The sequence below is a fragment of the Bufo gargarizans genome, chromosome 8 (genome assembly GCF_014858855.1).
Source record: "Bufo gargarizans isolate SCDJY-AF-19 chromosome 8, ASM1485885v1, whole genome shotgun sequence".
NCBI lineage: Eukaryota > Metazoa > Chordata > Amphibia > Anura > Bufonidae > Bufo > Bufo gargarizans.
The window spans coordinates 129,046,006-129,060,380 of record NC_058087.1 but is presented as its reverse complement, the minus strand read 5'-3'; the positions used below and the strand labels follow the sequence as shown (position 1 = coordinate 129,060,380).

The 14,375-nt window shown below is 45.2% G+C and overlaps 2 protein-coding genes across 2 annotated transcripts in view; one reads left to right on the top strand and one right to left on the bottom strand.

The window, feature by feature from the left end:
* Positions 1–555: 555 nt before the first annotated feature.
* Positions 556–7,295, bottom strand: BUD31 (BUD31 homolog). Its single transcript, XM_044304776.1, has 5 exons — positions 7,152–7,295; positions 4,103–4,208; positions 3,864–3,986; positions 2,468–2,634; positions 556–739 (listed from the first exon to the last, which is right to left on the bottom strand). Exons 2-5 carry the CDS (start codon positions 4,194–4,196, stop codon positions 689–691), a joined length of 435 nt encoding a protein of 144 aa, XP_044160711.1. The 5' UTR covers positions 4,197–4,208; positions 7,152–7,295; the 3' UTR covers positions 556–688.
* A 311-nt stretch (positions 7,296–7,606) lies between these two features.
* PDAP1 (PDGFA associated protein 1) overlaps positions 7,607–14,375 on the top strand; it is a 61,377-nt gene continuing 54,608 nt past the window's right edge. Inside the window, exon 1 of the mRNA XM_044304775.1 lies at positions 7,607–7,738. Within this exon, the coding sequence (XP_044160710.1) occupies positions 7,726–7,738 (13 nt within the window). The 5' untranslated portion in view covers positions 7,607–7,725. The remainder of the gene's footprint in view (positions 7,739–14,375) is intronic.

Genomic DNA, 14,375 nt, shown 5'->3' with positions numbered 1-14,375 from the left:
CCTGCTTCTTCACCCAGCACGGCAGTATGCTGGCTGAGCTTTTCTCTTCCAGGCATGCACACCGGACATGCGATTACGGCCGCAGAGGTCCCGGAAGGCAGAAGCAGTCCTGGACTGAAAAGGAGCAGAGTGGGGAGGAGAGAGAAAGAGGCCCAGACTCTTCAGCGGCTCATAAGGGAGGCTTACGCCACCAGGTAAGCCCTCTTAATACTATTAGAACAGTCGGCAGCCTGCAGCTCCTTTCCTATCTTCTTAGCCGTTTCGAACTCTCTCATGTCCTTTAGGACAGGAAACAGGACTGGAGGAAGAGGGTGTGTTCCCTGTTTTTAAACCGGTTTCTGGTTCCCGTTTCCTGTCCTGAGGTGGCAATCTCTCCAAGGGTGCTGTCATAGGCAAGGGGGAAAGTTATGTTCAGCTAGTGATGATCTACCCTGAAGCCAGAGGACTCACATATTGGTCCCTTCAAAAATGATTGATAAACCAACTAACATTCTAGTGACAGACCCTAAACCTAGGTCAATTACCCATATCTTTTGGATAAAGCACCATTGAGAACGCATTTAAAACACTTTTATTAAACAGAAAAAATTGAATAACTGGTCACAAGACAGCCACAATATGAGAAAACATTCTTTATCTTAAAAGAATCTGAAAGGAACATTGGAAATAGTTTAAAAAAAAGTATTTGTCATCCAGAGCATCCTCTACAACCGCAGTGTGTGCATTCAATAATTCGTCCCTGCAACAGAGAATACAAAATGTTAATTCATATTTCTGATGTTCACAAAGAAAATTACATTTTACATAGAAGGGGCTGCCCAGCTGCCTTCCAGGAACATGACTCAAGCCCATTCGGGAGCCTCAATACTGTAAGCAGGATTGCCCAAGGCGGCGTAAAAAAGTTGCAATCGTGGATCTACAACTTTTTTTAAACTGAAAACAGGCATATAGGGAATAATGAATTATTTTAAAGTAATTATCCAAAGTTAAAAACTCCACCTTGAGTCACGATATAATCTTAACAGCTTACATGTTTCAGATTAAAGCAATCCTTAAAGAGAACTTGTCATAAGAATTGACCTACAGAGCTATTTACATGTTCCTACTGTTCATGCTTCCATCATTCATTAAATGGCTGTTTTCACATTCAGATGTAGCGCGTTTCAAAAATCAACTTTGAATATATACGTCATCACCAGGTAGCTCATGGAGTATTTCAGCTTTGTGCTGGATGAGGCGAGTCACAAGTCATCCTCCTGCCATCCAACGCATTTCTCCCTTACAGACCCCCTTCCTTTCCTGTAGTCAGTGCCTGGCCATGCCAAATCTCGTGCAGGCACAGAAGACCTACTTGTATTATTATGATCTTGACATGCACAGGATGGCTACAATCGTTCATTGCGCAGATGCTGGGACCCACGACAGCTGTTATCTGTAATGCAGGAGCAGCTGGAGCTACAGACCCCTGGACAGCTCATCTCTGTGGCTCCAGATGCCCCTTTAATTCACTTTTTTGACAAAATACATACAATTCAATTAACAGCTGCTCGTATAGGGGTCACCTCCTGTAGAGCTCTGACGCCCTATTTTAGAAATGAACAAAAAGTTGCACTTTCAATACAGAAATCTTTTTTTGTAGATGATCTATTCTTTGGACAGAAAATCAATATACTGGACCAGAACAAAGGGTAGCAGTCCTTGCTGTGCTGTTGCAGAGCGTTCATTGCAGTGCCCCACAAAGTGTTGCCCATAAGCACGTGGATGGTGCTCAGCAGGGAACATGTCATCTACTTAGTGCTACCCTCTCTAGAGAGCTGCATGCAATAGAGACAGCCAGGCCAATCTGAACAGAGAATCGGTTATATACGAATATTCTGTAGTTTGTCTAAACTGACATTTTATTAATTGCAGCAAACCTGCACTCCCTTAGCCGCTTACCAACAGCTTTCACTATATGCACAGTAAAAGGGAGTAATCTGTCAATCAACTAATAAAATGTAAGTTTGGCTAAATGACACCATGTGCATACAAGAGTCACTGTTCAGCGCAGCACACCTATCACTACTGACAGTGCTCTCAGAAATTTGATATACAGATCATGGACACCCATTAAAAACCCATTGATTGGCCTTTCCTCAAGATAAACCATCAATGTAAAATCCCAGAAAACCTCTGAAATCCTGACTCCACTCACTATATGGAGCTCCTTGATCTAAGAAACAGAATTTGTGCTTCTTACTTTTCTACCGGTCTTTGTCACCTGCCCTTTGTACTGATAGTCATCATTCTACCTGTGTGTGTCAGTGACGATTATCACTTATACAGGAAGCTAGCAGTGGCTGGCATCAGAACATACAGAAGGGTATGTGCACAGTGGTCTGCCGCCAGGAATTCCATTACTATTGAATTGAGAGGACACGTGGTCTGACATTACAGGAAGCAAATGTCTTCACAAGAGAAATCTTACCACTTCCAGTTTGCCTTTGGGGACACGACAAATACAATTCGTTCCAAAGTTTGTGTCCCTGGTCTGTATACAGCGCAAGCAGCACAGGTTCTCATAGCCTTGCTTCTTCCACTTTGCAATGAGGTTCTTGTCGGCATACCCTTCCTTGATGCAATAGTCATACAGTTCTAGAAAAAACACATAAAACGATGACCATTCTCATTAGCACACCTGTCCGAGATTGAGACAATCCCATAATAGATTTGGAATAACTGTAAGATCTATGTGGTGAACCAATTGTGGTTATTGGTTTACAGTTTGACACTGTGTACGCTCACAGAGTGATGCTTCTTAATCTTCCTAAGCCAAGTACCTCCTACTCAAAAAAATAACACCAGTGCCTACAAGGCTGAGATCACCTGTTCTAAAAGCACCCCCTAAAGACAATTTATGTAAATGATCTTCTAAGAGCAATGGGGGCGTTGTCATTACACCTATAGGCTCTGTTTTCTGCAACTGCTGCGTCCTCTCCACTTTCTTGACAGTGTCAGGCATGATTACATCTACACTGCCTGGCCCTGTCAATCAAAGTGCAGAGAGAGCAGAGCCTCTACGTGTAACGGTGACGCCCCCATTGCTCCAAGAGGCTCATTAGCATATATTAAAACATACGTTTTCTCAGCAATGCGGGCAAATATCAACATGCGACCAACACAGATACACAGATGCCTTCAGCTGTCAAGCACACATACAACAGGTCAGCCAGGTACAAAGCTGCGGACAGATGCCTTTAAAGCAGTTGGCCAACATATAAAAATTTTATACAAAGTGCTGCAAACAGCACAACTGACCTATCCATATAATGGCCAGAACATGGACATAGTGGGGTATCTGACCTGACCCGTCCATCAGCAGCCTCCTTCATCGTGCAAATGAGATTTTTAAGCAACCTCAAAAAATCATTGTTTGCCGGGGGCAGATTGTGGCATGTAACCAGCAATGAGTCACTATGAGACTGACTGATGGCACTGGCGATCGCTCCTCCCAATACTGTAATAACAGTGGTCACCTGCCCCAATGGGGAGAAATTAAGCACAGCACAGAAAGAATAACGTAAAGATGAAGCACAGGTACAGTGTTAGGAGATGCGCGACTTACACACGGCACATAATAGGAACATCAGACACTTAATGGCCGACGTACATTTACATCAATATTTTATAACAAAAATGCGCCACTTTCATGCAGCACACGCCATGTTCTCCACTTTATTGGTGTACCTTGTGAAAGAATTCTGGTGCATTTTGCTTAATAAATCTCCCCCGTGTCTTACAGAACAGCAGAAGGTACACAAGAACCCTATTCTTCCAAAAACGTATTCAGTACTCAGTGAAGCCATGAAAAACGAAGACGTTACCTCTGCTTATAGCTTTCCTCTTATAGAACAGGTCAAATATATAGCGAGTTTTCTGATGATGAATGCGAAAGATTGGCCACAGAGATTCCACCTTCCTCTTTCCTTCGTGAGGGTCAGTTTCAGCTGAGAAATAAGCAGCACAAGAGGTTACCATGACGACAATATACAGCCTACGAAATATTAAACTCCATACATGACCCTCTCAGACACAATTTACAATGAACGTAATATCCGCTCACCTTCTCTCATTTTCTGATCCAGTTCATCCAGCGTAGGTTCTATAAGCTCCCAACCATCTGGAGGAGGCTTCCTGCTCCGCTTTACTTTCGGCATTGTATTGACAACCTAAATGAAAGGAAAACAGAGACTTCACTTTTGGACGTAGCTCATCTTATAGACTTCTGCATGATGAAACGTTTAGGGTGCCTTCACATGCGGCAGATTCTGTGGCAGAAAATGCCAAGACTGAAAATCAGTTCCATTCATTTGAATGGCGCTGAAAGCACATGGGTTTCTGTATGTCCCATTCAGGTGAATGGAACTGATTGTCAGTTGTGGAATTTAGGGGAATAAATCAATTTTCTAATATACTTTAGGTGTCATTTATTTAGTCCGGCATTTTAGACGCCGGTCTTAATGAGCTCCTGTGCTGGCGCCGGCCTCTACATAGCTTCAGCATATCCAGTGCCGGTCTATATGGAAGTCAGCTTCCGTGCTGCCTTACATGTAGGCCATTTTCTACGCCTAAACCAGGCATAGAAAATGATGAATGAGACAGGCCTGCCGGCCCTTCCCGCCATACCAAAGCTAGTATGAGCAGAGAAAATGTGCAGATTTCACCGCAACTTATGTATGTACCGCAATCTGTGCCACAAATACGCCTAATAGAGGAGTATGTCTGGACAATAGGTGTCCCTTAGCAGCGCTCACTATATATGTCTTCACAGGACAGTGTAGCGCAGGGAGATGACCGCAGCGTCCTGACAGTCAGCAGTGCACTGTGTAGCAATATTTCACATAGAAATGTAAACACTCAATAAATAAAGTGTATTAGAAAAACATTTCTGATCACTGTCCTACACATGGACAAAAAATAAAATAAAATGGCAGTTAGATTTTAGGGGCCCGAAAACTTGTACAGATCTAAAAACTACACGAAAAATAGCTGTACCTACTATTCGTTCTTTAAAGGGGGTTTCCAGCCTCCCTAATATCTGATTGGTGGGGGTCCGACACCCCTGCTAATCAGATGTTCCCTCCATGGCCAGCACATCTCCATTTAAAGTGGAGTGGCCCTGATAAGTTACCATTCACTTGAATGGCAGCTGAGATGCAGTAACCCAGCACGGCCACTACACTATGAACAGTGCTGTGCTTCCAGCTCCATGGAGGAAGCAGGGAACAGACTGGAGGGGGTACAGAGTGGCAGACCCCAACAAAAGGATACAGATTATCAATATCAGCCTCCTAGAAAACCCCTGTAATGCTTAATTAACACTTTATGGGACAACAAGATTTTCACTATGTGTTTGGGAAATATGAAAATCATGTTTGTGTCTAAGGGAATTTGTACTGTTTGGCTACTTTAAATAAAATTTTGGAAATTGGGGTATTCCAATCAAAAGCATGTATCGCCTATCAAATGGATGGGTGACAAAAGCTTCACATGGTGACACTGCAATCAGTGCTGACAGCGTCTGACTACACAGAGACAAGACAGGTGACGTGGGGTAAGATCCTCCAGAACTGGTACGAGTACTCACTAAAACAGACATGTCAGGTGAGGTGACAGGTCCTCTTTAAAAGGGACAATGCCATCTAAAAGGGCTGCTTTTTGCAAACTTAATATTCATAGAAAACTTTTTTTTTTTTAAAGAAATATTAGAAAATGTATTGTCCTTCTTTAGTAGTCAGCATAAATAAGACCTATACAGAAAGGTAATCCATAATCTATTTGCTGCTGTATGGGGGAAGATGTTACCTGAAGGTTAATCCTCATGATGACAGTATGGCAGAACTACATAAGTCTTCTCCTATAGGTGCCTTTATTAGAGTAATGCGTAAAGGGGTATTCCGGATGTGTGAAATTATATCGGTGGGACCCCCACCAATCACAAGAACAGGGATCCCTAAGAACGGAGTAAGCAGTCAGGCCGCTCATTTCTATGGGAGTTCCGGAGATAGACTTAATAAGGTGGCCTAAGATTATCTCCACCATCGATGACGAAAACATCACACTGCCAGTAGAAGCAAAGCAAACGTAGACATCAATTTTACGGTAGAAGCTAGAATGCAGCGGGTAACAGGAGGAGTGATGTCACCGTTCACATGTCGCCCATGGTCAGGCTCTGGGCCAGAGAGGTAAAGGGCGTATCACTGGGGTGCACCTCCTTATACCCACTCTGTTCTAGTGCTATTATCTCCTTATACCCACTCTGTTCTAGTGCTATTATCTCCTTATACCCACTCTGTTCTAGTGCTATTACCTCCTTATACCCACTCTGTTCTAGTACTATTACTCATTCCTCCTTATAACCGATCCATTCTAGTGCTATTATTCATTCCTCCTTATACCCGCTCCATTCTAGTACTATCGCTGATTCCTCCTTATACCAGCTCTGTTCTAGTACTATTACTCCTTACACCTGATCCATTCTAGTACTATTACTCATTCCTCCTTATACCCGATCCATTCTAGTACTATTACTCATTCCTCCTTATACCCGAACCATTCTAGTACTATTACTCATTCCTCCTTATACCCGAACCATTCTAGTACTATTACTCATTCCTCCTTATACCCGAACCATTCTAGTACTATTACTCATTCCTCCTTATACCCACTCCATTCTAGTACTATTACTCATTCCTCCTTATACCCGCTCCATTCTAGTACTATGACTGATTCTTCCTTATACCAGCTCTGTTCTAGTACTATTACTCCTTACACCCGATCCATTCTAGTACTATTACTCATTCCTCCTTATACCCGAACCATTCTAGTACTATTACTCATTCCTCCTTATACCCGAACCATTCTAGTACTATTACTCATTCCTCCTTATACCCGAACCATTCTAGTACTATTACTCATTCCTCCTTATACCCGAACCATTCTAGTACTAGTACTCATTCATCCTTAAACCCGCTCCAGAGACTACATTACTGACTCCAGAGGGAGGACTTCTTCTAATCCACTCCATTCCGATGTCCACCTCCCGTCTAACATTATTGTACTGCATAGAATGAACAGCGACAGATGCCAGTTTTCTACCAAAACCAACCTACCTGCTATAGCAGCACAGAAACCACCTCAGACGAACACAGAGCCTTCTTCCCAATTAATCTGTTTTACCGGATGTTACCCCGTCCCTTACATCCACTTCCGGGTAAGCGCTTAATTAGAACGTCACTTTCTACCGGGGGCCTTGCGGGACTTCCGGTCACTAATAATTACGTCATCATTAACCCCGGTCACATTTATCTTCTTATGTTTTATCCTTCTCGCCTAAGAGGTCATTGCCCTATACTTTCTAGTATGAAAACGAAAGCGCCGCCAGACAGACCCGAAGGAAGCCTAGGATTGCGTCAGAAAGGGTGTCCGTGTACTGCCTGACCAAAAAATCTCACATCAATATGGGTCCCACGACTGTTTATGAAAAACAACGATTGTGTTATTTTATTATAAGTAATTATATGCATAAAATATCTATGTTTCTATTTTTCTACTGAATATTTACTGCTTGTTTAGCGATAGGTCTATAGCAGGCAGTATCAGGACTGCCCTCCGGTTTAGGGCCCTTAGAAGCGTGCCCATCAAGTTGTGGGGAGAGGAAGAGGCAGCGAGAAGAACAGAGATAACATGCCGAAAGGAGGTAAGCGGGACTTGGCTGGATGTGGTCTGTGAGCCGCCCGCATGCGGCGATGGAGAGGGGGGTCTGTGTGTGGAGGAAGCCGGCTGCGAGCAGACAAAAGATGGGGGGATAATTGTGCTGACATCATGGCAACGGAGGGTGGAAGGCGCCAGATCCCTAGCCGCGGTGAGCGGCAGTATCCGGCGCAGTCCACACAGTGCGGGCGACTACCGCAGCAGAGGAGACGACTCCCATCATGTAGAGGTGGCATCCTGCCGATCCGCGCTCTCATTGATGGCTGTGTGCTGTGGATTAATGGAAGAGGGAATGATTGCTGCAGTGTGTGGAGGTGTAACACATATATGTATATCTACAGTATTACACCCGCTGCACATATCTGTACCACAGAGGAGGGCCTGATAGTAAGGTTATTGGCTGATATGGGGATTGTGTGCGATGTGTCAGCACTGGCTGATGTGGGGGATTGTGTGCGATGTGTCAGCACTGGCTGATGTGGGGGATTGTGTGCGGTGTATCAGCACTGGCTGATGTGGGGGATTGTGGATTGTGTGCGGTGTATCAGCACTGGCTGATGTGGGGGATTGTGGATTGTGTGCGGTGTATCAGCACTGGCTGATGTGGGGGATCGTGGATTGTGTGCGGTGTATCAGCACTGGCTGATGTGGGGCATCGTGGATTGTGTGCGGTGTATCAGCACTGGCTGATGTGGGGGATTGTGTGCGATGTATCAGCACTGGCTGATGTGGGGGATTGTGTGCGGTGTATCAGCACTGGCTGATGTGGGATTGTGTGCGGTGTATCAGCACTGGCTGATGTGGGGGATTGTGTGCGATGTATCAGCACTGGCTGATGTGGAGGATTGTGTGCGGTGTATCAGCACTGGCTGATGTGGGGGATTGTGTGCGGTGTATCAGCACTGGCTGATGTGGGGGATTGTGTGCGGTGTATCAGCACTGGCTGATGTGGGGGATTGTGTGCGGTGTATCAGCACTGGCTGATGTGGGGGATTGTGTGCGGTGTATCAGCACTGGCTGATGTGGGGGATTGTGTGCGGTGTATCAGCACTGGCTGATGTGGGGGATTGTGTGCGGTGTATCAGCACTGGCTGATGTGGGGGATTGTGTGCGGTGTATCAGCACTGGCTGATGTGGGGGATTGTGTGCGGTGTATCAGCACTGGCTGATGTGGGGGATTGTGTGCGGTGTATCAGCACTGGCTGATGTGGGGGATTGTGTGCGGTGTATCAGCACTGGCTGATGTGGGGGATTGTGTGCGGTGTATCAGCACTGGCTGATGTGGGGGATTGTGTGCGGTGTATCAGCACTGGCTGATGTGGGGGATTGTGTGCGGTGTATCAGCACTGGCTGATGTGGGGGATTGTGTGCGGTGTATCAGCACTGGCTGATGTGGGGGATTGTGTGCGGTGTATCAGCACTGGCTGATGTGGGGGATTGTGTGCGGTGTATCAGCACTGGCTGATGTGGGGGATCGTGTGCGGTGTATCAGCACTGGCTGATGTGGGGGATCGTGTGCGGTGTATCAGCACTGGCTGATGTGGGGGATCGTGTGCGGTGTATCAGCACTGGCTGATGTGGGGGATTGTGTGCGATGTATCAGCACTGGCTGATGTGGGGGATCGTGTGCGGTGTATCAGCACTGGCTGATGTGGGGGATTGTGTGCGGTGTATCAGCACTGGCTGATGTGGGGGATTGTGTGCGGTGTATCAGCACTGGCTGATGTGGGGCATCGTGGATTGTGTGCGGTGTATCGGCACTGGCTGATGTGGGGCATCGGGGATTGTGTGCGGTGTCCAGACCTGGCTCATTTGAGGATCATGGATCGTGTGCGGTGTATCAGCACTGGCTGATGTGGAGGATCGCGTGGGGTGTCCAGCACTGGCTGATATGGGGATCATAGATCTGTACGTTCACTATTTATATTGTAACCAAAGATTCTCTGCCCCATTGTCATATGTGAGGGTCCAGATCTAGATGTGACAAGTTCTGTGGTTGGCAGGAGAGGTTTGGCTTCCTACCATTCATTCTACCATTACAGAATTTGTTTTGAATTTCCACAAAAAGAAATCTAACAACCCTACATTTCTTGCAAGTCATTTCAGGGGTACTATATAGACTCGCACATAATACTCCACTGAAAAGGAGATGTGCAGGTCAGTTTTTCTCCCAAAATAACAATAAAATTGTATTGTAGTCCAGAAAACACTGCTGTGCGTTTCTGGGAAACGTATATGCAAATTAGCATATCTTTTACTAGCATCAGAATGGTTTTTCTTTTTTGAAGGTATGCAAATTAGCTTTCCTTTATAAAAAATAAAATAAAACTAAGCCTTTCTGATGTACGCAGAAATAATTTTTACCAGGGAAACAGTGCGTCATTGGCTGGACTTCAGTAGTCCTCATGCATACTAGATGGTTACCCTAATGAAAGAGCAACCCCAAGGTTTTCTTTTCTTTTTGGACTTGCACTTCCCTTTTAGGGAAATGTAAAACATAAAAAGACAAACTCCTAAGGCCCCTTTCACACGGGCGAGTTTTCCGTGCGGGTGCGATGCGTGCGGTGAACGCATTGCACCCGCACTGAATCCTGACCCATTCATTTCTATGGGGCTGTGCACACGAGCGGTGATTTTCACGCATCACTTATGCGTTGCGTGAAAATCGCAGCATGCTCCTCTTTGTGCGTTTTTCACGTAAAGCAGGCCCTATAGAAATGAATGGGGTTGCGTGAAAATCGCAAGCATCCGCAAGCAAGTGCGGATGCGGTGCGATTTTCACGCATGGGTTCTAGGTGACAGTCTATTCACTGTATTATTTTCCCTTATAACATGGTTATAAGGGAAAATAATAGCATTCTGAATACAGAATGCATAGTATAATAGGGCTGGAAGGGTTAAAAATAATAAAAAAGTTAACTCACCTTCTCCTCCTGTTCGCGTAGAGGCCGGTCTGTTCTTTAGCTGTGGCTGAAGGACCTGTGGTGATGTCAGATCACATGCTCCATCACCATGGTGATGGACCATGTGATTGGAGCATGTGATCTGACATCACCTCAGGTCATTCAGCCCACAGCTAAAGAACAGACCGGGATCTACGCTAACAAGAGGAGAAGGTGAGTTAACTTTTTTTATTATTTTTAACCCTTCCAGCCCTATTATACTAAGCATTCTGTATTCAGAATGCTATTATTTTCCCTTATAACCATGTTATAAGGGAAAATAATACAATCTTCAGAACATCAATCCCAAGCCCGAACTTCTGTGAAGAAGTTCGGGTTTGGGTACCAAACATGCGCGATTTTTCTCACGCGAGTGCAAAACGCATGACAATGTTTTGCACTCGCGCGGAAAAATCGCGCATTTTCCCGCAACGCACCCGCCTCTTATCCGGGCAAAAAACATGACGCCCGTGTGAAAGAGGCCTAAGGCTCCTTTCACACCTGCGTTCAGGTGTCCGCTCGTGAGCTCCATTTGAAGGGGCTCACAAGTGGCCCTGAACGCAGCCGTCTGGCCCTAATGCATTCTCAGTGGAGGCGGATCTACTGAGAATGCATCCGTCTGCCAGCGCTCCGCTCAGTGAGCGGACACCTGAACGCTGCAAGCAGCGTTCGGGTGTCCGCCTGGCCGTGCGGAGGCGAGCGGATCCGTCCAGACTTATAATGAAAGTCAATGGGGATGGATCCGCTTGAAGATGACACCATGTGGCTCAATCTTCAAGCGGATCCGTCCCCCATTGACTTTCAATGTAAAGTCTGAACGGATCCGCTCAGGCTACTTTCACACTTAGAAAATTTTCTAAGTTATAATGCAGACGGATCCGTTCTGAACGGATGCAAACGTCTGCATTATAGGAGCAGATCCGTCTGATGAAGCATCAGACGGACCCGCTCCGAACGCTAGTGTGAAAGTAGCTTAAAAGATGTCTGAAATTATTGAAGACCTTGAAAAAAAAAAAAAGTCCTAAAATTGCTTAAAATAAGGAAAACGTATCGCACTTGCCCCTTTCTCCAGTGCCATTAATTTCTGCTGCCTCTAGAACTAGATCAGCAATTTTAGGGCTTGTCTGAGATTCTTAATTATTTTGGACAACCCCTTTAAGAAATGAGTAAATAAAATGGAGGACGCACATAACACACAGTTTTATCCCTGGGATTTTTTATACCCCAAAAACTCAATATCTTGATCAGTGCCTAACTTTTTTTTTTTTTATAAATTTCAAAAAAAAAGTTATGTGCCGCCCCATAATGTCGCTTCCTCTGTACAGCTGTATTGGAAACAAGCATTGTGAAAAAAGATGCCATGCAAATAAAGACCACCACCATAAAAAACACCAACAAACTGCACTTTTCTTTTTAAAGCGGTAATAAAAAAAATACAATGGAAGTCCTGTGGAGAGGGGAAAAACCAGACCTGGAGCATGCTGCGATTTAAAAAAAAAAAAAATGCACCTCAAGAGTGAAAAATACCTACAGTATCTGGAGCTAGCATTTATATATATTTATTATTTTTTTTGCCTAAAAAAACAGCTAAATGGTAGCAAAAAGCACTGTAAGGGTCTATTCACACGTCCATAATTTGGGTCTGCATCTGTTCCGTAATTTGCGGAACGGGTGCGGGCCCATTCACGTTCAATGGGGCTGGAACAGATGTGGATCCGCAATTCAGTTTCTGAAAAAAATAGAACATGTCCTATTCTTGTCCACAATTGTGGACCAGAAAAGGCATTTTCTGATATAATGGCAATGTGCGGTCCGCAAATTGCGAATCGCACATTGTCAGTGTTTTGCGGATCCACAAAACACTTATGGACGTGTGAATGGACCTTTAAAATGTCACAAAAATGCCAAAAAACCTAGGTGTGACTCCAGCCTAACTGTCTTTAGCTATCTCGTGATCACTAGGTGGCAGCTCCTGATGGTTCACATCATAACGTCCAGCAGGGAAAAAGGGGTTGCATTAGTCTTCCTACTATGTTATAATGGGTTAGCAGTCTGGACTGTCAGGTGGGCTGTCTTTCATGTAGTAATTGACCAGGATTGGGACGTCACACTGTGTTCGTATGACAGTGAAACATTCTGCTCTATGTGCCACTTATCTAGACATTGGATGATAGTCGGCCCATTCTGCCTAGGTGTATTATTTCAGTATTTATGTTGCCCCCACTATATAAGGACCCTGAATCATCATCATCCCGCTGGGATCATGTTTCCCTTTCAGGGAACATTTCAGAATCTACCAGTCTAATGTCTGGGGCTGCCCTATGGACACCATGTAACAGGCCCTTGCTTAAGGTTCATTTGAGTTTTTCAGTCTTCATCAGTATGTCGTCATGTTAACTCCCCAGATACAGCAGGCTCCTGATCAGCCCCCGGTGTGTAAGTGTATCACGTCCCCGGGTGTCTGGTCTACAGGGTGATGCAATGTCTCTTACGGTCATGGAAAGGATAAGTTATCATACTTTTCTATTTTCGTCCTTTGCTTTGCCTTCTGAGTAGCAGAACAGGCTACTTGTATTCAGTATGATAAAAATAAGGTGGGAAACACAGGGCTGTACGGATAAAGGACTCCCTTTGGAATGTATTCCCCTCATAGTTTGTATATGCAGCATCCAGGTAGTAATCGCAGAAGAACAATGAAACCATGACTTCTGAAAAGGGGTGAAATTCCCTAGCAGAAACGGATATATTATCAGCCCAAAAATCTGCACCGCAGAGTGTGGAGGACACTATTCACTTCTCATCCATTGAGCTGCTGCTGTATTCTGCTACAGATGGAAAATCCACAGCGCTTCCATCCATTGTATATATACCCTTAGGCTACTGCCTACCCTGGTGGCATTATATGGGGTAAGTGGAGGTTAGGAACTGTCCTGACATCTGAATTTAGATGTCGGCACTGTCTACATTAATGTAGAGGGTGGTGTAGGTAGGCGCAAGGGTCTGTCATTGACGGAAGGTACGTGTCACAGAGGTTCCTGGCCTCGGTGAGATAGGAACCAGTAGTTTTGTGTGTCAGCGGCAGCTAGTGCTCACTGTGACTGTAAAGCCGATCCCGGGTCGGTTCTTATTGGGAGCAGCCAAAGAGCAGGGTGGGTGGCTGTTCCCCACATTCCAGGCCAGGTTTTGGGCTGGGATTTAAAAACCCAGCCAGCAGCTCAGCTGGGGGTGGAATAATCCTCCAGGTGGTAGTGAAGCTGTGAAAGCTCTGTGTTTGGGAGCTGAGGAGTTCCCCCATGCTGAGAGCCTAAGCCTAACACAAGGACCCTGCAAAGTATTGTTTTTCTTTTCTGCCTTTTTGTGTGAATAAACACTGGACTTTTGCTTTTTAACCGTGGTCTTGCCTCTGTATTGCGTCCGCTTAACCTGCCTACCAGAGCAAAACCCTACAGTGGGCAAAGCTGGGGACATAAGTCATCGGGGTCTGCGGACCCACTTGGTTCTGAATGGTTGCCCAGAGTAGGAGCAGACTGACTCTGACTCCTCTGTTCCTCTCTCCGACCCCTTCGTAAATGGCTGGTGTAATAATTAGTAAAAAAAACAGCTTTAGGCCTAATGCACACAAGCGTGTGTGCCCCGTGCATGCATTATTGGTCTGCAATATATGGGCACCAGACTGGATGC

Excerpts from the sequence above, each read along its gene's own strand:
- BUD31 (XM_044304776.1), bottom strand. The coding sequence starts at position 4,196 with ATGCCGAAAGTAAAGCGGAGCAGGAAGCCTCCTCCAGATGGTTGGGAG. Across the intron at positions 3,987-4,102 it reads GGATCAGAAAATGAGAGAAG|CTGAAACTGACCCTCACGAA; the intron begins GTGAGCGGATAT and ends CTTATTTCTCAG. Across the intron at positions 740-2,467 it reads CCAAAGGCAAACTGGAAGTG|GGACGAATTATTGAATGCAC; the intron begins GTAAGATTTCTC and ends TCTCTGTTGCAG.